General features: G+C 47.6%; 1 protein-coding gene across 1 annotated transcript in view; it reads right to left on the bottom strand.

The window, feature by feature from the left end:
• Positions 1-25509, bottom strand: part of pam (peptidylglycine alpha-amidating monooxygenase) — a 67865-nt gene that overhangs the window by 13786 nt on the left and 28570 nt on the right. The window contains exons 8-16 of the mRNA XM_080528612.1: positions 23843-23891; positions 23064-23131; positions 21653-21733; positions 21456-21532; positions 16187-16290; positions 14783-14985; positions 14612-14674; positions 2354-2483; positions 1-37 (exon numbers count right to left, since the gene is read on the bottom strand). The exon at positions 1-37 is cut by the window's left edge and continues 80 nt beyond it. Of these exons, the coding sequence (XP_080384738.1) occupies positions 1-37; positions 2354-2483; positions 14612-14674; positions 14783-14985; positions 16187-16290; positions 21456-21532; positions 21653-21733; positions 23064-23131; positions 23843-23891 (812 nt within the window). The remainder of the gene's footprint in view (positions 38-2353; positions 2484-14611; positions 14675-14782; positions 14986-16186; positions 16291-21455; positions 21533-21652; positions 21734-23063; positions 23132-23842; positions 23892-25509) is intronic.

Raw genomic sequence — 25509 nt, 5'->3', positions numbered from 1 at the left:
GGCTCTCTGCTGGTACTGGGCCCGGTTGTTAAATGTACTGCAACAGAGAGGGCCGTTAGGGTGGTCACACTACTGTACATCACATCATCATCTAGGCCTAGCTGCAATGGAACAAGGATTGGTGTTAGTAGTTGGTTCAAACTCCGGTGTCCTGCATTACAAGACAAAGATAGCCTGCTGAGCTAAAGCATTAGCTGGAATAGAATAATTGTGTTCCTAATTGTGTTCCTTTCCTATATCCCCAAAACTGATATTGGAGATTATAATAGCCATATACTGCTAGCAAAGCATATATACAAGTTTAAGTCAGTGTTTAAATCAATGTCTTACGCCTGAATAAACTGATAGTAAAGTAATATCTTTTTTATTTGCTTGGACGGAAAATATTGCTACTTTATCAGATGGTGTCCATCCATAACATTGCCGTGGAAACAGAAGTTGCAATAGTGTGAAAGCCTTGAGTGAATCAGCGGAGTGCTGACTAAGTCTGGAGCTAGAACGAGTCCAGGGGAGGCAGGCGGAGGCCAGGGGGAGGCAGACATTGGAAGACGAGCTCATTGTAATGGATGGAACGGAATGAGGAATGGTATGAATGTGTCTGATACCATTCCTTACTCCATGCATTTCAATGAGCCCGTTCCTCTGATTCCTACCTCAACCAGCCTCCCCTAAATGAGTCACCTGGGAGTACTGGAACTGGTGCAGTGCAGACACCGCTGTATTCTCACTCGTCTTCCTACCCCTCTCACTTTAATCAGTGAGTGCCCTCCCTATGAACTCTGCTATGGCAAAACACAGCTTTCTGCATAATCAACTCCCCATAGGAGGGTAGGCAGCAGAACATGTCATAAATCACGTCTCTGCCTCGTGGAAAACAAAACTACAGTCCCCCTCGTTCTCCTCTTCACACCACTGGGACTCTGCTGATCGTTTGTTCCAATCCCTGAACTTTGACCCTGAGACAAAACACAGTACACGCAACTCTGCAACTTACCAGATCCTGACCCGTTTAAAAGGTACAGGAGCAGAAAACCGGTATCAATCACGCGTTTAATAGCCTGTCCTCCAATTTCTACCTCCACCAGCCTCGCTTGCAGTAAATTAGGCAGTGACGGGCAAGGCTGGCTGTGTCCTGACGGATGGTACAGGGGGAGGCTGTTCCTCTCACTCCTAGCACACCTAATGACCCAGCTTGTTAAATCTCCTCTGAGTCTCATCCGCCCTCAGCAGTTCCACTGGCTAGTCTTCAGAAGCCCTGAGGCAACGGTGGGGACAAATTAGCGTTAGCCGCTTAGCGCATGATGGCTCGCGGAATGGGTGTTATTTCATAGAGAGTGACTCCGGCTGTTGCACATGCCCTGTAAGTGATATCGGCTGTTAATACTGCTGCTACCTGGCCTGCAGAAATGATATAGGTTGCCTCAGTGGGTCTGGAGAGACTGCCGTGTGACCGTTAATTACCTCAGGCCTAATGTACCTGAGCTGAGCCCTGGTCAGCAATAACCACCAGACTGGGGAGAGAGGCTGACAGAGGCCAGGGCAGAGGCATTCTATTTCATTCATTTGGTTTGAAAACTAAATAAAATAAATCGATGGCTTGTGTCAATATCTACATTATCTAGGCTCTCTAAACACCGCATTACGCCGCATCATTTTTGACACATGAAGAAAGGCACCATTTGAATAATGAATTTGAGGCAATATTCTGGTGGATAATAAGCCGTCGTCCTTGTGAACTCACATCAGAGCAGCCTTGTGTATGTCTCCTCTCTTTCATGACTTGGCCCAGTTAGCCCTGCCGCTACTTATGCTAATTCAGGAACCAGGGGGAGCTGTGTGAATATGCATGGCAGATCTGACTGCCTCTCTCTGGGTCTAACCACAGGGAAGAGCCCCCCCTTTGCTGGAGGACTGGTGCCCCAGTTAATGACTGTCTCATCTCTCTGAACAAAGCACACCGTAGGAAAGAAAGGGAGAACAGGAAGAAGGGCACCTTGGGCAGGTTCATTCCCGCAGCCTCTACGTGCTTCGTTGTACAAACAAAGAGACTACCTGGTTTAGAGGAAATACAGCAAGACTTCACTTGACTGTGGGTGTCTAGATGAACTGTGGGTTCAAGTTAATAAGTTATCACCTCAGTCTGGCTAAAGCGTTCTGTACAGAAGCAGAGGTGATGCTGACAAACTTACTTTACACTTCAGACGTTTGGAGAGTGGCAAACACATACTGTACATATGATATTAATACATGCTACATCAGAGGAGGTTATGTCCATACATGGTACAGTCTATAATATGAAGGTACTGTATGTCCATACATGGTAGTGTTTTCTGACAGCTAGTCAGGTACTTACTTGACCCCCCAGCGGTGATCTCCTCTGTGGAAGATGACCAGGTTGTCCTGGGAGTCCAGGGCCAGACCTGCCACTTGACCCAGCTGGAGAGGAGACTCAGGCCAGTCCTCTACTTCCTCCAGATGGTACCCTACACACACGCGCACACGCACACACGCGCACACACGCACACACGCACACACACACACACACACACACACACACACACACACACACACACACACACGCCAAGAGCCTGTGGTCAAGCTTTATAATGTCACAGGGTCATCTTAAATCAGAAAGAATTACATATGGTGAATGTGATAGCTAGCATGGGGTAATGTCAACAAAGGAGACACCAGAGCCCAGTGACATGATCTCTTGCCCTGCATTAGCACCCACTGTTTTCTAATCTACCTAAACTGCTCATTTTGATTAGGACTAATCGGCTGTGGATTACCATGACATGTATGGGATAGCTTTCCAGATCCAGATTAACTCTAGACCTAAAAAAGATGGAGAATCTCCACTAAAAGTGAGAGATTCTAGTCCAGGTATAGGCTTAACCTGAGTCAGGGAAAACAATATGGATATTCAGCCACCATTTTGTGTTGTTACTGTGTTTAAACAGAAAATGTGAAATGTCAGAGATGCCGTGTAGCTGCCATGCCTGAGCAGACTGTGGAGGATGATGGGACTTAGGGTTCAAACAGTGTTACTGTAGGTTAATGGACAGCTATGCAAACACATGTATAGGAGGCTAATGTGCATTAGCCTGAAATCTATTGACATTTAGCTGCTAATGTGTCCTGCTCCGCTCTCAGGGTCTGCAGGCAGCAGGGCTGTCATTGTCACGTCACAGCAAAAGGACAAATAGCTAAGAGGAAAAGGCTCCTGTATGGTCCTCCCCTCTACTCTCTTCCCCTCCCCTCCCTCCCATCCGAACGTAGGTGCTCTCTGGAGAACCAGCCCGCGTTTATACCAGTGTAACCGGAACCATCAGGGGGCAGCTGTGGTGCAGGAGGTAGAGCCGCCGTCGAATGATCGCAAGGTTGGCAGAACGGCGGTTTGAGCCCTGTATGGTAGCTTGCCGCCATTGGTGTGTGAATGTGTGTGTGAATGGGTGAATGAGAGGCCGTTGTAAAGTGCTTTGGATAAAGGCGCTATATAAGTGCAGTCCATTTCATCAACGTTGGGTGACGAAGGGGCGGGATAAACACAAATGTCACAACAAGATGGCAGATACTTCACTGGGAATGAAGATAATATCTTCCGCTACAGTATGAAATAAACACTAATTTCTATGAAAAAAAAGCTGCTCTGTTACTGAAATAGAAATGGCTTACGAAGTTCGCGCATGTGAGTGTGTTTGCTGAGCATGTGAGGAAGATAGAGAGAACTTTTGATAATTTTTTTAATGATTAGATTTAGATTAGATTACATTTTGTCTCCTTCCTTCTTGCACATATTCACAGCCTATACATATACTGACACATCCACTGACGACGTCACAGTTCTATTTTTTGGTTTGTCCTGAGAACCACTATTTTCTGGTTCCAGACTAGGTTTGCGTTCCCGAACCGGCACGGTTCCTTGGCGGAGTGAAAGCCCTATCAGAAAACTATGCAAGACCAAAGCTATGTAGCAGGCCAGATCTCATACCAAACAGACATCAATAAGCAAAAACCATGTTCATCTTAGCAACCGGGATAAGTTCATGACAACCATTGTGATTGGCTAAAGATGATTATGTGAGAGATCTGAGATTTGATTGGAGAGGCAGGCACAGCTGTGTTACATAAGCATGGTTCACTCACTAATGTAAATATAGTTAAAAACACACAGCCTAGAACTTGTTTACTATGTCTACTGGACTAAATAGCAACTGACAAGCATATGGCAACTTAGCTAAGTCAATGACCTAAAATGCTTTCACTTAGGGGCTTTAAATAGCAACAACATGTAAACACATAATGAGACCACACTCCTGCTAAGCAAGTTTTATGGCCCTCAACCAAAAACATTTTCAATAATGGTCGGTGGCATTTCAATAAAAAATGAAGTGCAACAGTTAAGCTAATGACATGAAACCCTAGCATTCTGATTATGTCTCTAATAAGACAGAGTCAAAAGCACTGGCATGTAATGGAGCATATAATCACATTAATTTACTGTATAATGAAGCGTGAACATGTTCCTCAGACCCCCAAACAATATTCAACAAATGTCGGAGAGGAAAACAACAACAACAAGGACGTCCGTGGCTGCCAAAGAGACATGAATGAATGTAATGTATGGTAATAGTGTGAAGGGATGTGGTCCAGTGAAATCAGATCAGATCATCTGATAAAACATAAGGTATTGATGGACACGGCATAGACCACTTTTACCTATCACTGGCATGGTTCAATCATTGGAAAGAATGTCAATGCAATATGTTGGATCAGCTGATAAATGCAGCATGCAAAAGCTGTTAGGATTTAAGGGCACATTTTTGGCGAATGATCATGTAAAATGCAAAAGCATATGAAGCCCATGAAGAGTCCTGATATTCTTCCCCAGAAAAGAACACGTACTAAAATACCCCACAACTGTATTGGTACACTACTAAGGCCTCTGCTACACTCGTCCATCAGAAACAAATAAAAAAACATATATGAAATCACTGTGCGACTTGATGTGTGGAATTCGTCGCAGCGTTTGAAACAACCTAGCAACTGAACAACGCAACCTCGTTTCTAACTGGCTAAACGGACAGCGAAAAGTTTAACTCCTGTCTGTACAAAACGGACCAAACGTATTAAAACGGCAGGGACAGACTCTTGTCCTCTCCGTTGACTGTCAACAGATGACTCCCACAGATCCCACTGGCTTCATACAATGGAACGGTGTGGCTAGGGCTCAACCCAACACACACTCCATCCCAGGCTATAACCCTAGGTGGAGACTAGGCTATCTTCAGCTCACTGGCTTCCGCCTCAGTGGTAGCTAACTCTGCAGGAGGGTACGGTCAGAGATATAAACTAGCCTAGCTCTATCTGGCTGGCTTCCCTCAGTATCAGCTAACTCTGCACTGGGGCACCACCAGTGCCCAGAGCCCCAGCCTTCCCTAGTGGTAGCTAACACAGAGCCCCAGCCTTCCCTAGTGGTAGCTAACACAGAGCCCAGTATTGTATTGATATCCATTGCCCTTTTTTTCTATAACATACTGCACATATCTTAACTGTACATATCTTCGCCCTTGTCTGTATATCACACTGTACAATATCGGTCCATACTTTTATGGCTTAATTTGCACTATTGCACTGCCAAACTGACGTCAGATGCCTGGACTCTGTCAATGACAATTCTATTGAATCGGAATCGGAATCAGAGCCCCAGCCTTCCCTAGTGGCAGCCAACACAGAGCCCAGCCTTCCCTAGAGGCAGCCAACACAGAGCCCAGCCTTCCCTAGTGGCAGCTAACACAGAGCCCAGCCTTCCCTAGTGGTAGCCAACACAGAGGCCCAGCCTTCCCTAGTGGCAGCCAACACAGAGCCCCCAGCCTTCCCTAGTGGCAGCCAACACAGAGCCCCAGCCTTCCCTAGTGGCAGCTAACACAGAGCCTAGCCTTCCCTAGTGGCAGCTAACACAGAGCCTAGCCTTCCCTAGTGGCAGCTAACACAGAGCCCCAGCCTTCCCTAGTGGCAGCTAACACAGAGCCTAGCCTTCCCTAGTGGCAGCTAACACAGAGCCCAGCCTTCCCTAGTGGCAGCAGCTAACACAGAGGCCTAGCCTTCCCTAGTGGCAGCTAACACAGAGCCTAGCCTTCCCTAGTGGCAGCTAACACAGAGCCTAGCCTTCCCTAGTGGCAGCTAACACATAGGCCTAGCCTTCCCTAGTGGCAGCTAACACAGAGGCCTAGCCTTCCCTAGTGGTAGCCAACACAGAGCCCAGCCTTCCCTAGTGGCAGCTAACACAGAGCCTAGCCTTCCCTAGTGGCAGCTAACACAGAGCCTAGCCTTCCCTAGTGGCAGCTAACACAGAGGCCTAGCCTTCCCTAGTGGTAGCCAACACAGAGCCTAGCCTTCCCTAGTGGTAGCTAACACAGAGCCCAGCCTTCCCTAGTGGCAGCTAACACAGAGCCCCAGCCTTCCCTAGTGGCAGCTAACACAGAGCCTAGCCTTCCCTAGTGGCAGCTAACACAGAGCCCCAGCCTTCCCTAGTGGCAGCTAACACAGAGCCCAGCCTTCCCTAGTGGCAGCTAACACAAAGCCTAGCCTTCCCTAGTGGCAGCTAACACAGAGCCCAGCCTTCCCTAGTGGCAGCTAACACAGAGCCTAGCCTTCCCTAGTAGCAGCTAACACAGAGCCTAGCCTTCCCTAGTGGCAGCTAACACAGAGCCTAGCCTTCCCTAGTGGCAGCTAACACAGAGCCCAGCCTTCCCTAGTGGCAGCCAACACAGAGCCCAGCCTTCCCTGATAGAAGCAACGCTGAAAGCCTCCTTATGAATTATTCACAGGGAGATGTCGAGAGGAAGAGGCATAATGAACCCAGGCTGAGGAAAAACAACATGTTTGTCTCCCAAACAGAGAATGGCAGAGGGGGGGGTTATGAATAGAATTAGAATTAGAAATAGAATTAATATAAACCATGAATTCTATTTCTACAGTAGTAGTAGCAGGCATGTTTGGTTTGCCATGGTCTGGAGGGGGGTTGGGGGGAGGGAGGGGGGGTGAGAGGATATCCCTTGTATGAATCTTAATTCTATGCTCTCAACACAGGCCTGCCAGAACAGGAGCAGATGCATGAAATCGCATTCATTTACACCCGCGTCAGATGGTAATTGGATTTCCAAACCCCGATCGATACGGGGGAATAGCAGGGAATGTCGCGGGGACGTCCGGGAGCATATGGGATGTATTCCTGATGTAATGTGAGATTTGACACGGAACCGGGGAATTGAGCGAATCACAGCAACAACAGGGAGGGAGATAGAGTGTAGCGGGGGGGGCAGACGGTTACAACAAAAAATACCCAAAAGGCAACTAAACTGGTATTGAGCAGCCTACTCACGCAGAGCATCTGACTGGCTCTTGTTGTCGGGTGACATCCCCCAGCAGCAGATGTCAGCTGGCTTTGTCTCAGCCTCTCGGGGAAGGATTTGAGACACAAAGACTAACACTGAATACACAGGGAACTCCTGAGCTAGTCTCCTCTTCCAGCCCCTGTTAAACAGCCTTGGGGAACGGAGTCTAAATTGGGCACGTTTACGCTCCAGCGCTCCCTAAACGCTGGGCTACATTCAGACTTGGCTGCAGTTGTCTCCCACACTCTCAACCACTTAGTGAAGAAAATCGAACTTAGCGCCACACGACTGATGGGGTTTGAACCTGGGCCTCTCATGTATTCCACAAGACAGTTGTCCACTGAGCTGAAGTCAGTTTATTAGCTTGTGGAGCTTATGCGCGTGTTCAGGTCTTAGGTACAGTCACGTGTTTGACACCAGCCCCCCCTGCAATCCAGTGTCCCTTTAGCCACTAAATGAAGATAATACATGTGTCATTGGATTAACACTGTATCAGATAATGAGAGAGACCTCTCCCTGGTCCAGCTACTCCAGCAGTCTCATCAGCATGTTGTTCACGGACCCCCGCTGCCCAGCCTGACCCCTCAAAGCGCCTGATTAATGAGAGCAATGAGATGGGAGGCATGGAGCTTTAAATCAATACATTACATGGATCGCGGCAGCACACATCAAACAACCCCAGAGAACATACCTAGAAAATCAGACCATGCCAACGGAAGGAAAGGCTTTCTCTAAAAATAAAACGAAAAGACACGTTCTCCCCCCCCCCCAAAAAAGAAAAAAAAAGATCAACCCCCGAACAAACCCACCTTGGTCGAGGGCCCCCGCCTGGACAGCGTCGGCGGCTGGCGCCCCCTGCTGGCTCCCGGGAGGCCTGGGTCTGGCTGTAGGGGGCGCTAGCTGGTGGAACTTGTGAACCCTGTCCCTCACCAGTACCGCGGTACCGGGCCTGTCGTCTAGGGAGAGGTCCAGACCCAGGCCTAGCCTAGAGCCCGGCCAGACAAGTCTGTTCTTTTGCATTATGCTATCAATCTGAGCCACCAGCTGGGTCTGGGCCCGGTCGGCCTGAGTCTGGGCCTCGCTGGGGTTGTACTTATGAATGTGGACAACGTCCTCGTTCTCGCCTAGCAGCTTGGACAACAGGGAATAGAAGTTACCTGCATACACAGGACAGGATAGGGATAGACAGAGGAAAAGGAACAGAGGGGAAAAAAGGAAGTGTACAAAGAAAATGGAAGGGGAGGAAGAAGGGGAGGTATGACAAAAAGGGAAAAGATGGGTTGTGTGAGTACAGTTGCAGAGAGGAAGGGGGGGGGGGGGTTAAACAGGTAGGAGGGGGAGAGTTAAACAGTGCAGGCATTCGTGAGGGAAGGTGTGACGCTAAAGGTAGGGAAAGGTGTTAGCTGGAAACACATGGAGGAGGAGAGGAAACAGAGGAGAGAGGTGTGATAGTCATGCAGTTGGTCGTTGGTCTGTGACAAGAGAGTTGGGTAACTCACTCACAATACTGAACACACCATATCCAGCATTTTCAGATATTCACCGCAAAAAAACCAACTACGGAGCCACCTACCATCACAATTAAGAATTCCATTACTCTGACATATCCTGAGGTTGGCCTACACTAAACTGAAATCTAGGTTAGATATAAATGATTCACAGAAGCGGCAGAACCCAACAGTCTCAGTTTCAGACGAGCGTATTCTGATTGTGGAACAGGGTGGTGGTGAGGTCAGGTGTAGCGACATTAGCAGCCGTGATGCGAAGCAACAAGAATCAGGCCAACCTGTTGTAATTCAGAGGAGCATGGTGGTGCATTGTGGGTAGTGTTACATCCGCAGAAGCATGTATTCAATCTCTCTGTGTGTGAAAAGGTCAGATATGAACAGCGCTCGTGTTACTTCCTGTTAAGAAAATGAGACAGCGATCATAACTGCCGAGTATAAACACTCACACGCACACAGCAGTGCAACAGACTGCAGTGCACAGACACACACACACACACACACACAGCAGTGCAACAGACTGCAGTGCACAGACACACACACACACACACACACACACACACACACACACACACAGCAGTGCAACAGACTGCAGTGCACAGACACACACACACACACACACACAGCAGAGCAACAGACTGCAGTGCACACACACACACACACAGCAGAGCAACAGACTGCAGTGCACAGACACACACACACACACACACACAGCAGAGCAACAGACTGCAGTGGACAGACATACACACACACACAGCACAGCAACAGACACACACAAGGCAGGGCAAAAGACTGCAGTGCGCACACATGCACACACACACGGCAGAGTAACAGACTGCAGTGCGCACGTGCGCACACAGCAGAGCAACAGACTCCATTTCAAAGAGCAGGCTTCCTCCCGTTTTAATAAATGAGTCCTGCGCTGATTAAAGCTGCGACATCAAAAGAACACCAACTCCCACCTGTCCTCATTCATGATCCTCAGTGTTCAGAAGAGCCTCTCTCTAAAGCACGGCCCAGTCATGATCTCTGACAAACATCTCTTCTAGTGCCCCCCAACACACACACACACACACACACACACACACACACACACACACACACACACAGCTCCACCCCCAGTGTGATGAACGGCTGGTTCCTTATTTATTGAGCCCATCCATCAGAGGCGGAGCTAGCAAACACACAGAGACACCACTGCGGCCCTGACTGACAGCCTCTGGATTTGTGCTCTAATAACAGCAAAGGCAAAAATAGCCTCTCATTCATCACCCTGTCCCCCTCCAGCCGGCTGGAGAGGCCCCCGCTAACACACTCTGCTTCTCACTGGGGGGGGGGTGAAATTAGAAACGGGAGAGAGAGGGAGGGAGGAAGGAAGGGAAAATGTGAGAGGGACTGTGTGAGAGAGAGAGAGAGAGAGAGAGAAAGAGTGAGTGTGACCGATATTGATGGGAAAGAGAGAGGTAATGGGTGTGAAGAGAGGGAGACAAATATGGATGGGGGGAAATTAGAGAGAGAGAGAGAGAGAGAGAGAGAGAGAGAGAGAGAGAGAGATAGAGAGAGAGGGGGGAGGGGGAGAGAAAATGAGGAGGAGAAATTTCACTGCAAGATGTATTCCCGGTGGGAGGAACAGACAGGAAATGACACTCTCATTAAGCAGCCTTGACTGAGGGGGGGGGGGGGTGTTAGAAGATACTGTATGTATGCTTCGGCTTCATCAAACCATGTCTGATAACAGTACTGCTGTTGTTGTTTTCAGTCAGATATTTATTATTCCACTCCGGGAACTCAGTTAAAAACAGCTCAGACAGCTAAGACGGAGGGGAGAGAAAGCGTGCCTTCTGTGCGTCTTATGACAAAGCTAGCATCAAACGCAGGGCACTAGGATTAAGCTGCTGCACTCCCCCTTTAGTGTGGCATGTGTTGGCCTGGATGGATCCATCACACCAGGAGAAGCGTGAGAAAGAAAATCACACACACACACACACACACACACACACACACACACACAAACATGGCCGTGACACCACCGTTGAGGAAGCTGAGGAGGGGGGCCTGGCAGGTGATTGACAGCCTCTCCCGTAGATGAAGCTGTCGCCCTCACTGGCTGTCCTGTGTTCTCATTCCAGGGAACCATGGCAACAGGGTTAACCCATTTGTCAAGGAGGGGAACAGGCGAGCGGAAGGCAGAGTGTTTACCCAGAAGTCAGTGTGGGAAGACGCAGCGGGCTCCCAACGTTATTACCTGTCTACAGTACATGTCGGCCTGGCAAGGTCAGGTCACCCACGCAGAAATACAAGTTTCCCCTTCGTTATCAACTCAAATATAGATGAGCTCTCACTAGAGTCAAGTAGAGTAAAGTCTAGAAGCAACAAAAACGTCTGTGTCCTAAATGTAAAAACACACAGACTAGATAAATGACTATTTCACTACTGAGTGAAATAATCATGTGATGTGTGAAAAAACAGCGGCCTGTCACTTTTTGTTGATTCTACATTTTGTCATTCAAACACCAATCCTGACATTGTTAGCATGCAGATAAAAAAACAGACACCCTCCCTAACAACCTGATTCATCTAGCGTTACACCCCCCCCCCCCCCCCCCCGCCGTATATCCCGGCCATGCGACAGTCCACTAGATTAGGCTGGGTTGTGGTAAGGCTCTACCCTGAGCTGGGGATCTCTGGTCTGTTTACACACGCTCTGTTCAAACACCATCCAGGAGTGAAACAGCTTCTCCCTTCCTATAGGGCAGACAGAGCGGAGTTGTTACTGTAGCTGTGGTCATCGACTCAACCATCAACCTCGATACAGTTTTCAGGGAAGTGAATAGGACTTTTCTGTGTGGAGGGAGATGGCCAGGAGGTAGAAATCGGAGGAGGTAGAAAGGTAGAGGTAGAAATCGGAGGATGGGCAGGAATCAGCCTGTCCTCCGATTTCTACCTCCACCAGCCTGCCCTGATCCATATTGGGCTTTTGTTGGAGTGTGTAAATAATTAGCAGCACACAGGGATCTGAGAGGGGGGGGAGAAGAGTTGTTGAGGTTGGGGAGAGTACCAAGCAAACTACAAACCTACAATTTTCATGTTTACTGTTTAAGGAATCTGTGATTAACATCATTTATCGAATATTCTGGAGAAAAAAAATAATACAGAAAAAAATCAAATAACTACGAAAACGGATAAGACATCTGTCTTGTGTGCTGAGGACCCCTCCTGCTCCATTGGTTTTTGAGCGTATAATCTATCTAAGTTATGTTGGCTATGTTAGCTGGCTATGCTAGCTGGCCACATTAGCTGTACATTCCTGTCCCAGTATTCACCATGAGGAATGCAGGAATTGACAGTAATAGCCTTGGCACAATTCTCTTCATCGCGTGGCCTTGTGTATAGCATGACATCATCGGTATGTGTGTGTGTGCGTGTGTGTATGTGCGAGTCTGTGTTCATGGGCAGGAAATGATGCGTTGGTGCTCCAGGAAGAGGAGCCCCCCCCCATCAGTGTTATTGTTAATAGCATCTCCCAGAGCAGCCTGGCGCAATCTGCTGTCTTAAACAGCCTACAAGCTGGCGAGTGGCCACCCCACCCCCCCCCCACACACACACACACAACAAGGCTCAGTGTTCTCGTCAGTCACATCTCATTTAATAACAGTATCAGCTAACACACACAGGGATTGGTGTTAAAGCCCAGACATGAGCTTCCTAATGATAATGGCTCAGCCCAGCAGTCGCCTGTGCAGAGCAGCAGAGATACTGTAGCTCTCTTAGCCCCGTGATATATTCCCTTAATGTGGGCCGTGTGACGTCGCTACAATAGCTGATTACTCTTACAGCTGATTGGACGGCTCCATGCGCCTCCATGTGTCTTAGTCGGAAAATCGCCGTAGCTTACCGATATCCAGATATCAATCATGTTGACGTGGGTTCACCACGTCAGGTAACCACTGAGACAAGACCTTCAGTCATCTCTCCAACCTCACAACAGACTTTACCAGGCCAGCACAATCTGCCCAGAGAGTGCAGCCTCCTCTCCTCCTCTCTTCTCCTCTCCTCCTCTCTTCTCCTCTCTTCTCCTCTCTTCTCCTCTCCTCCTGGGTCTGATTCCTCACATAATATCTCTCCTATAGTTCAACCTAAGCACATTGTAATTCACAGACTGTGCTAGTCTGTAAAAGCCTGAATGTTAACAGAAATATCCGAGCAGCAGGGGAGGCTGGTGGAGGTTGAAATCAGAGGACAAGCTCATTGTGAATGAGATATCAAAACTCGCAATGTTTGACAACATTCATCATTCTGTTCCATGCATTACAATGAGCCCAATGTCTATGTCCATCAGTCTCCCCTGGTTGGCAGTGTCCCAGGGAGGGGGGGGGAGAGAGAGAGAGAGAGAGACTGGCCTGGGACTGGGTCAAGGACATGCTCCATGACTGGGTCTTAACAGTCTGGTCTAGCTTCCTTTCCTTCCTATGAGGTAGTTACTAACGGCTACTGAGATGCAGCCGCTAATATCTCTCTGCTATTGCCTGCTTGATAGTCTGGTTCTGCTGAGTCGTGAATATGCAGTGTGCGATGTGTTCTCCACACACACACACCACTGTGATGAGACCCAGCAGGTATCTTCCAGGATTAAAGGCCCAGCACCCAGATACGGACTCACACTAACATATTCATATTCAAATAGAATACAGAGAGAGGGGTGTCGGAACTCCAAAGCAAATCGCCCACCCTCCTCTCGTCCTGCCCACTCACCCCTCCACCCCCTTCTCTCTCTCTCCCTCCACCCCCACCCCCATTCATGTAAACAGGATATGACCCGCATCACCCTCATTATTCCTTCTCTTCCTCACCTCTCTCTGAAAAGGTTGATGAGTGACGTGCGAGCATGGAACGCAAACCGGAGGATTTCATAGGATTTCATTTGGTACAGCATCACCACCACTGCTTGGCTGAATAGCGCCTTTCACCGAGTTAAGAACAATGGAATCAAAGGGAGTGCTTCGCCTCCAAGCGACCAACCACTCCTAATAGCCTTGAGCAAGGTGTGAGATGAGATCGTTTCCATGGCAACCTGGGGCATCGCCGAGCAAATCCCTGTGTGTGTTTGTGTGGTTTGTCTGTCTGTGTGTGTGTGTGTGTGTGTGTGTCACCTTCCTCTCACACACCTCTATAGACAGACAGAGGGAACAGGATAAAGGAGTGATTCACTCCCTATCTTATTCCGCGGCGCTGCAGTGATAATATCCTGAAACCTGATTCTATAGAATATATGACGGGCTTAGCGCTGCATCCGCCGCATCATCTATATGTTATCATCAGAATCTTTCCCCATACCGTTTCTTTTTCCTACGTCTCATTTTCTCACTGTTTAAGTGCCGTATCATTCATTCATACCTCTCCATAAGGACCATAATAACCACAGCATGCAGTAGAATCCCTAATCTGATACAGTGTGAAATATATCGGATGAAAATCGGAAGGTGCAAAACACCTGAATTGCATCCAACTCAATCCAATTAATTTAGCTATTTCATCCTCTCTGAGCTAGCACTAGGGGAGGTCATATCAACACTGCCTAATAATGATGCAGTACAGTGTGTGTTTGTGTGTGTGTGTGTGTGCATGTGCATGTGCCTTGGTGTGTTTCTTTGAGGGTGTGTGTGTGTGTGTGTGTCTGTGCGCGCACATGTGTCCATGCCAACTCACCTTGGTCCATCACTTCCTCCTCGGCCCTCTTTGGTTCCAGCAATGTTGTGTCATCTTGATGATCTTTGGGAGAGAAGTAAGGTTGAGTGAGAATGTCTCTCTCCGTTTCTAAAGCCCAGCTGAACCGACAGAGGGCCACATTTTGCGTACACAACTAGGGTAGTGTATTACCTGTAGTGGTGTGTGTTTTGGAGCTGTGCATCATGGACATCATGTGGTCGGGGGTAACTGGGATGGGGACGTTGGCCTCAGGGGGAATGTTCCGGAACAGTTTACTACTGCCAGGCTTCATGCAGTCCATATATGGTTTTGCATGCTTGCTGTCCATGTAGTACATGATGTAGAAGTTACACATCTCATCATCTGACGTGCCACTGTGGGGGAGGGACAAAATGGTGTCAACAAACAACGAAGATCATGACTGAGGTTGACTGAAGTCAACATGGAGACACATGCATGTGCATACACACACACACACACACTCACACTCACACTCACACTCACACTCCTGCTTGAATTCCCTCGTCAACAACACTACACAGAGACACAGCAAAGATGCCCTCTCCAGCATAGCTATAATTTGTCATTTTAATCAGCAAGCTAAAGCAATTAGAGCACTATTGCAAGGTTCCCCTGTCTTTATTTCCATGTAAGCCATTTTAATAATGTCTTTGTCGACAAGGAGGGGGAGGACAGGGGAGGGAGGAGGACGCGTGGGCGAGAATCTTCCTGAGAGATGCGTCAATGCACACACTGCCGCCACTGTCGCACACTCCCCACCTCACCTGCCATGGCAACAGGAATGACGCAGCAGGCACACGCACACACGCGTACAAACACACACACACACACACACACACACACACACACACACACACACACACACACACACAGTAGAGAGGCCACATAAACAGGAAATCATGAAAAATGCAGGTTCCCAGGAGACAACTGTGGAACAAGCCATTTCTCTGTGCAATGCTCTCCTTCTGGGCACACTCACACACTCAGAGAAACACTCACACTGGAAGAAACACACACAAACACACACACACTCCCACTGGTTTCTCTGTGCTTGGCAATGGTCTCTTCCTCCTAGGATTCTATGCTTCACTCCCTCCTCCAGAGCCTGGCAGATGTACATGCTACGCCAGCCAGGAGAGGAGATGAGAGAGAGAAGTGATGGGACTGACTGGCCTTGTGAGTAGCAGCAGAGAGCCAGCTGTGTGTCTGCCTGTCCGTCTGCCTGTCACCCAGTCCAGTGATGTGCATCTGAGAAGCCAACACCATGCAGCACACCCACAGCAGACTGGGGACCCGGGAGACAGGCAAACACAACCTCAGTTACCATGCTACACACACACACACACACACAAACACACCCACCCACCCACCCACCCACCCACCACCCTCGACAGTACCGTGTCTCTCCTCTAACTACTAATGGCTTACTCTACAGGGAGAAGGAAACAGACGGTGCTGGTTGGTTAACACTCAAGGACCAGGGTTACTGTGAGTAAAAGCGTTCATCGACTACACACACAGCTAAACAGCATCAATAGAGAATCTAATACTCACCCTATGTATGTTTTGGAGGTCATTCCCTCGCCGGTGAAAACGCATCGGGCAGCGACAGTGTCTCCATACTTCACGTCCACCCCGTTGCTGGCAGGGTAGAACGCCTGTAGCGTATACACCAGGGTAGGCGCTTATTAGACCACACATCAACCCAACACTGACAACCTCATTTCTTTAACGGCGTTAAGAGTTCTGTGAACACGGCTAAACGCTCTGTGCTGCGGAGCCCTTGTCAGTGATGACAAATGACATGGGAAAAGGTTATAGTTATATTGAAATGTGTCAGGGGAGGCTGGGCGGAGGTAGAAATCGGAGGACAGGCATTGCAACGGGCCCGTCCTCTAATCTCTACCTTCACCAGCCTCTAGTGGATAATATATAATGTACAATACTCTCTGGTGTCGTACATGACTTACATTGTGATGTAACGGCAATAATAAATGTATTTTTCTTTCAGTGTTCTCTGTGGCTTTGAGTAATTATCCCATGGCTGCTATCGGAGTACTCAATGTGCTGCAGAAGAGGTTTTAGACTGCAACTATTTACAGAGTGTGTTACTTTTCCTCGTTGAAGCGCTGGAGGGTTAAGCAAATGGGAGAGGAATGGGGGCGGGCGGGCGGGCGCACACGTACACAGACACACACACACACACACACACACAGAGACACAGACACACACAGACACACACAGACACACACACAGACACACAGACACACACACACACACACACACAGACACAGACACACACACACAGACACAGAGACACAGAGACACACACAGACACACACAGACACACACAGACACACACAGACACACACGTTTTCTAGTTTTTTTCCTAGAGGGTTAGAGCGTTAAACAATGGAGCCAGAAGAACAGGAGGATCTCAGACACTCAGCTATAAATACTTATCAACGGTGGGGCTAAGCAGCTATGTACTTCATGCATCCTGTTTGCCAAACAACAGTAGATGTGTTGCCTGAAATAACATAGGCTGAGAGGCTGGACAAAAAAACTAAACAAACACAAGCCAGCCTTTTAGCTGAATCCTGTGGGCCAGAGCCAACTTCACATGACTGACAAAAGCCACTATTATCATCCAGACAGAATAATTAACTGCTCTGGAGACAGAGGCGGGTCATTATGAATGATTCTATTACACTGCAGAGACGGTTGGGCCACGGTTATCTACATTTGCTCTGTGTGCTTATCTCTACCCCTGCATTCCATTCACTATAATATGTGTCCCAAATTGTCCCCTTATCACTTTCACATGAGAAACCATGAGAAACTCAGTACTTGTACAGTAAAGATACCATATTACCATGTTATTACAGTGATGGCTGTGACAGGTCATTCACGAGCAGGTTACATAGTAACAAGGTACATAGCAACAAGGACCTCTGGCCACAAGCAACACCCAACTGATAAACTAACTCTGTTTTCTCTGATTAGCATTTGTATTAGCGTTTACACAGGTGTCTCAAAAATAGGATGCATCAAAACATCATCAATAAATGACAAACTGTATAGGACATCTATCAACACCCATTGGCTGGTGTGTGTCTGTGTGTGTGTGTGTGTGTGTGTGTGTGTGTGTGTGTGTGTGTGTGAGTGTGTGTGTGTGTGTGTGTGTGTGTGTGTGCGTGTGTGCGTGTGTGTGTGTGTGTGTGTGTCTGTGTGTGTGTGTGTGTGTGTGTGTGTCTGTGTGTGTGTGTGTGTGTGTGTGTGTGTGTGTGTGTGTGTGTGTGTGTCTGTGTGTGTGTGTGTGTGTGTGTGTGTGTGCGTGTGTGCGTGTGCAGGGAGGGGGCATGGTCATTAGGTTGCATAAGCCTGACAGAGTTTCTGACTTGGGCAGGGAGACTGACACTGCTGGGCTAGTCTGGAGTGAGAGAGGACGGCTCCAGGGCATGCATGGAGAGAGGGGAGGAGAGGAGCTATTTTAAACTGAGCGCTTTATTTTCACTTTCCCGTCTCTTTTCTTTTTTTTTTTTATAAATTTGTTTTTCAGATTTTATCCCTTTTTCACCCAATTTGGTAGCCAATTTAACCCAACTTAGCATCCAATTATCCCCTGCCTATTGCATTGGATCCGCCGCCCGACCCCGTGGCCGGCAGTCCCAGAGGAGGGCGCCAGGCAGACTAGGCTGACTGGCTCCTCGAGCCCAGTACCGTTATTCCGGCACCCCAGGGGGCGGTGTTGCGCGACGGATCCTAGTCCAGAAATACTCCTATACCCCCCCTCGGAAGCGGCCGGCCAATATGCCGCTTCCCGTGTGCCTCGGCCATTATCTGGATCTGGCGAGCCGGGATACGAACCCCGGCCCCGGTGGGCAGCATGCACTAGCGGCCAGTGCGTAGACCGCTACACCACCGCGGGGCTCCCGTCTCTTTTCTGTATGAGTCACTTCTGGACTGCAGAGGACCGCTGCGGCAGCGTGAAGTCTGGGGCTATTCAAGCCTGTCGAGGCTCATCGATGTAGAAATCAGAGGTTGGGCTCATTGTAATGCATCATGGGATGGAATGAGGAACGGTATCAAATAGGTATTTGTGACAGCAGCTGGTGAAAGCGGGAACAAGTCGGCAACCAATGAAAACGTTCTGACTTTTATTCTGAAAAATTAAAATTAAAATTAAAAAGGAAATCAATGACACACTCGCTAGTCAAGCCAAAATATTGCAATGCAATGGATTCGGTGAGTAATTCCCACTACCGTACACTAACTAGGTAGTAGTAGAGAGATTACTCTCCGAATCCATTGCATTACAATAGTTTGGCTTGACTGGCAAGTGTCGTTGATTTTCAACAACATTGAAATGTATTTTCATTTTTCTGAAAAAAAGGAAGAACATTTGGTGGGTTGCTGACTTGTTCCCGCGTTCAACAGCTGCTGTCACATTTAATACCCTTCCCTCATCCCACGCAGTACAACGAGCTGCCTCCAGCCGCCTCAATAGGCTTGAAGAGAAGGCTAATGTAGATATGTAAGGAGTGTCACAGCTGGTGAGGATCAAACCAGTGGAGAGTGAAATAGGGAGGGAAGGAGATGGGCAGAGTCAAAGTGCACTGTTATGTTAGAGTGTCTCCTTCAATATGCCAGTTTTACACTTCGCCAGTACAGGGAACCTGTCAGAATACAGATCACTGGATGGTTATTATACAAGCATCTACACTATTTTTTAAACATGCAGTAACTCCATTTCAGGCTTGATCGGCATAATCCACAGTACAGGTTATTTCTGATCTGCGCAAACAATTTCACTTCAGTTGACAACTGTCTAATACTACCTTTGCACATACCGTATTATTGCACATTGCAAAAACTTTTATACATCTGTACATTACATACTGTACATAATCTACCGTAGCTGTACATTGCTCATAACTGTATATACCTCTAACTACCGTACTTGCCATACTATACCTATCACTATCATTGTCATGTTTTTATATTATGCTTTTATATCATGTTCTTATATCACGATTTGCGCTTCTGGTTAGATGCTGAACTGCATTTCGTTGTCTGGTATTTGTACTCTGCAATGACAATAAAGTTGAATCTAACCTAATCTACAGATTATCTGCAAGATCACTATAGTGTACTGGCTAGCTAGTGGTGTGCTAACCCTACACTATGTGCTGCATGGGTTCTGCACACTAGTGTGTAGAGTACAAGGGAGGCTGGTGGAGGTAGAAACAGAAGGACTGGCTCAAACTTGTGCATTAGATACCATTCCTCATTCCGTTCATGAGCCTGTCCTCCGACGTCAACCTACACCAGTCATCCCTGGTACAGCAACTGATGGAAACAGGCCACAGCAATCTTTTAACTACAGATCTTATCTCATCAAAACTGTGAACTGAGAAAATTGTCACGATTAATGCATTATCACAGTAGATGGAAAAAAAGTTGTTCCTGTGCCAGATTAGATCAGCCTCTAGCCAGAGGTGGGATTGAATAGGGGGGCTCTCATCGCCTATAAAATCTGCAGTGAGCACTGGTCTATTCTGACTGCAGTGAACAACAGGTCCTAATCCTTTAAAAACTGGGAATCACAATAACAATGAATTGGCAATGTGCATTCTGTCTGTCTCATCCCCAAAATCTGTTCACCAGGTTTATATTGAATAGGGGGGCCCTCAAAAAGCTGCAGTGAGCACCCGTCCAACCTGTAGCTAAACGTCCACAGACGACCTAGAACAGGCTGGGAGCAGATGGAGCCAGTCATTCATGAGCAGCCTCACCCCCAGTGGCTACAGCATCAACACAGCGTTGGAGCATCCTGACAACGCTAGCAGGCTACGCTTCATTCATCTGGGAGCAGCAGAGATGTCCTGTGCTGATGGCAAAGCCTGACAGAGGGAGTCTTTGACATTATTGAGTGTGTGAGTGTGGTGTGTGAGTGTGAGTGAGTGAGTGTGAGTGAGTGAGTGAGTGTGTGTCTGTGTGTGTGTGTGTGTGTGTGTGGTTGAGCTGGATGGAGTGTGTCTGCCTCAGTAAGCCATTGTTGGAGTGACAGCTCAAGCGTCGTGGAACAAAGATTGTCTTTGTGTTTATAATCTGTCTAATGTTCTTATGCCCCTAAAGGCAACACTGAGCTGTCACACACACACACACACACACACGCACACACACACACACACACAGGCACACACACACACACACACACACACACACACACACACACACACACACACACACACAGGCAGGCAGGCAGGCAGGCAGGCAGGCAGGATGCTGGGCTCTCACTGTCTCCAGACACATCCCATGGATAATCTAATCACAACCTCTATGCAGTTGGCACACACACACACACACACACACACACACACACACACACACACACTCACACAGTGTGGGAGTGTATGACGCAACCGACACAGGAGCGCAGTGTTAATTAGTGCTGGCCTCAAGTATGGGGGACAGGCTGTTTATCAAGAACAGCCATAAGAAGGCTGGCTCTACAGTACAGTGAAAAATAACATTGACATTCTCCCACTTAAGAGTTATTTTGTCACAGTTGAAGCAAAATGTCTCTCATATAATGACAGAGCAGCCATGTTTTAGTGGCTGTGATGGCTGTTAGATGTTCTGTGGCTATGTGGGGCCCAGAGGAGGCTGGTGGAGGTTGAAATCAGAGGACGGGACATTCCATTCCATGCAGCCCGTCCACGGTTTTTAACCTTCATCAGCCTCTCCCAGAGGGGCCTTCATTCAAAACATCCCCCCATTCCCCTCCCCCCCGCATGTTTGTTAGTTACTTAGTTACCTGTGGCAACTGAGGAGACTGTCGACCAATCAGAGTCCACTTCCCATCTCGAATCCTGTAACCACTGACAACTTTACCTGTGAGGGGCAACATGTTTGTCAATTTACTTCAGAACTAAATAAATAAAATACAAGTTACAGAGTCAAACTGAGAGTTGTAGAATAACATGGAGGGAATATCTGCTGCGTACTACTTACCAAGGTGGTGTGTGTGGGTCCTGAAGGCAAATGGGTACATGGGAAATGACTCATAAGTGCAGGCGATGTCTGCATCAGTAACTGTGGATGGAACAGGATAAAAACACCATCATTATTGTTATCACCAGACAATTACCGTTAAGTGCTCTATTCAACAAGGTTACCATTAATACTTCCAAGTGCCGCTATTAGAAAGCTTTTCAATGAAAAACAAAAGCAGAACACCTCACAGGAACAGGAAGAGGGAGAGGAAAGCATAAAAGTGGTAGGCAGACTAGACTCCACACGCCACACGCCACTGCTACTCTACCCACCGCTGATGTCTACCAGATAAATACCACGCTGATAAAAACTCAGACTGAGATTGCCATAAATAAATACAAAAAAATAGCGATATAAAGGAAGATGCCATTAGGACTGAATATCCCATCCACACAGTAAGCACCTCCTCTGGAGACAAAACAAACACATTTGTGCAAATGACCTGTGGAGGGAAAAGGCTGGCACTCTGCAGTGATCAATTGAGATCGTTCTCGATCTCCCACTGCTGGTGATTACACAAAGAAATGTACCCAGAGAAGGAGGTCCGTGCGAGGGATGGAAGTGGGGCTGTGTGTCTGTGGAGCGGAGGGCTGACTATCAACACAGTCATGAGGTGAGGAAAACAGTGGAAAGCATGGCATTGGAAGTTGCTCCTAGTTGCTGATGTGTGTCTCTGAGTTGCTCCCAGCCCTTGTGCATATGCGTGTGTATGTGCGCATATGGATGGGTAAACTGCATAGTGGATAAACAAAATCTATACTAGTGTATGATATTTATACACTCCAGGAATGGTGGGGATTTCACCCCTTCTGCTTTTCTTACCCCTCCCTCTGATCAGTATCCTTAATCCCTGGTGGGGATTACACGGTCTATCCCCACTTCTGATATCTGTCTGTGCATTAATTCCTAGAACATATCCTAATCCATAAAATAAAAAAATCTTAAAAATAAAGGTTTAGCTCAATATGCCTAGCCCAATTAGCTAACAGTCCGATGATTTCTCTCTCCTGAAGTCGCCAGCTGCCGCGGGAACGTAGAGATGGAGCCTCCTGGTTGAGAAGCTACACTGTTGCTACGTTGCCCTAAGTGACTGTTGTGGGCACAGCGTTCCTTTGCATGTGGGCTTCACACAAACAGGACTGAAAGGCTGCCTCAGCCAGACAGAGATAGCTCACATGTTGGAAATAGAACATTGTGCCAACGAAGATGATTCGCCCACCTAAGTACAAACATATTTGAACACAAACGGCCTGTTTTGAGTCATGTAAAACATTATTTTTCGAAAAGCCTAGCCTGCCTGATTCATACATATAGGTTTTTTTTTCTCCATTTTATATTAATTTCTGACATTATTTCACAAATCACACACCTCTGTTTCCTGGAGCAATGACGGTGTCCACAGACATCATCAGATACATGCCAGCAATGAAGGGCTGTCTGAGGAGAGAACACACACACACACGCACAGACAGACACACACACACACAGACAGACACACACACGCACACAGAGACACACAGACACACACAGACAGACACACACACGCACACACAGAGACACACACACGCACACAGAGACACACAGACAGACAGACAGACAGACAGACACACACACACACACGTTAGCCATTAGGTAATACTATGCAACTTACATCTGGAGTCTGGAGCACTTAATACAATGCAATACAAGGTTATTTCAACAGACCTTGTATTAAGAGTCATTAATTGGGTCATGACAACATCTGACATGTTGCGCCACATGTATGACACAGATAAACCAGCTACACAGCCTATTGCAGGGGATGTTGCATAATACATCTCTACCTCTGTATGTGGACCAGTCTCCCTTTCGATCCCACATGGAGACAGACTATTAACATCCCATATGACCTTCCATAACATCCCATATGACCCTAGTCTATAACATCCCATATGACCCTAGTCTATAACATCCCATATGACCGTCCATAACATCCCATATGACCCTAGTCTATAACATCCCATATGACCCTAGACTATAACATCCCATATGACCATCCATAACATCCCATATGACCCTAGTCTATAAGATCCCATATGACCCTCTATAACATCCCATTTGACCCTCAGTCTAGAAAGTAATACATTGGCATAGCATCATGACACTTACGGTTTGGAAGTCATTGTTAAGGTAAGCCCTGAGCAGTCTCGATGGTGGTCTGTGGAGAAAGACAGTTTCATAATTATCCAACAACTTTGTTTCAATTCACTAATCAAACACACAGCAAACTCATCCTATATCGCGCCCTGTATTTCCATCTGCAGGTGTGCTATATGCTGGTGGAGTATAGTACAATAATGACTATGGTAGAGAATGGTAATGGCTTATTCAATTACAGCACTGCCACTGTGCTCACTGGGGAGAACGCTCCTTTAATTGAGGATTTTCAGCGAGGCAGACTAAAATCAATTACTTAAACAAATGACTTATTTGTGCTGTTTCAGATTACTGTGGTTGCCGAGGGCAATCGTCTCATAGAATCCGTAAGCCTATTATTCTGAGCGTTCGTAACCACCTCACGTCTAAAGTTCCAGAAACGTTTCCATCGGAATAATCCGATATTTTGAACCTCACCTCATGTACGACTGTGTACATAAACAACACACAGAAAGCATACAACAGTATAATCATGAGCATACTGCTGTGTCTGTCCCCCAACGGGCTAGCCTAGCATTCACCGGGTGTAGGAGGGTAAATAGCAGGCTATTGATGTTAGCACGCCGCGGTGGCTAGCAGCTGCAGCCAAGACAGGACCCTGTGGGTACACATCAATAGCAGGGTTTCTCCAGAGCTGCCTGTTACAATCACACAGAGAAGCCTGTTGCATGTTGATGGCCCGGGGCCCGGAGAGCCTTCCGTTCCTGGAGCATTACTGTCTCCATCCCTGCAGAGGGACTGCTGTGTGTTGCTGGGTCGTTAATACCTCTGTACTACTCATTAGTGTATTCATTTAGGCCTATTAGTTAAATCAGACTCATTAGGTGCTAGTGTACATTAGCAACAGCTAGTCACCCTGGGATCCCACAACACACGACACAGGCCAGGGTTCTGGACAGAGACCGACATTGGCTCACCCTGAATATACAACTGGTAGGCTAACCGAAGCCATTATTGACATTAATCATTTCACAGACGCTTTTACCTGAAGCAACTTAACATAAGTACATTTGTCTAAAGTCAGTGAATCAACGATACATCAGTCAGTAGGAAAACCTACGATAACAATATGTGCCATCGGCAGTCACAGTGCTAGAGAATGGAAGAAAACTTAATTTTTTTCGGTTCGTTATTATGGCTCCTATCCACACAGGCTGGAGGGTAACAACCTAATCAGCCCTTCTGAGCCAGGCAGTAGCAGCTGCTAACGCCTTGTTTTGAGACTACATTTACTGCCCGCTTTCCACATGACACCCACATTGTTTATTTGCTCGTGCAGGGGGGGTGGGGGGGGGCGGGGGGTTGAGCGGCTCTAGAGCACACCGGCTTTAGAAAGGCCAGCTCTGTAAGCGTCAACTATTGTGTCGGCTGCCCTCCTACCCTCCCTCCCTCCTGCCTGCCTGATTTCGCTGGGGGACCAGAGACACAGACATCCTCGCCAGTGTGTAGCCTCATTACAATACACTCCCTCAATGCATAATCAATAGACTGGACAAACCGGACAAAGAGCTCTGACACACTTTCTCTCTCTCCCTTTCTCACAGTCTCTCCCTCTCAGGGCCAGTCTCTCCCAGTGAAAGCCCTAGGTTAAACAAAGCTGTATTGTAGAGTGTATTGGC

The sequence above is a fragment of the Nansenia antarctica genome, assembly GCF_963989245.1.
Source record: "Nansenia antarctica genome assembly, chromosome: 4".
In the NCBI taxonomy this organism is placed as follows: domain Eukaryota; kingdom Metazoa; phylum Chordata; class Actinopteri; order Argentiniformes; family Microstomatidae; genus Nansenia; species Nansenia antarctica.
This window is presented reverse-complemented; position numbering and strand designations above follow the sequence as displayed.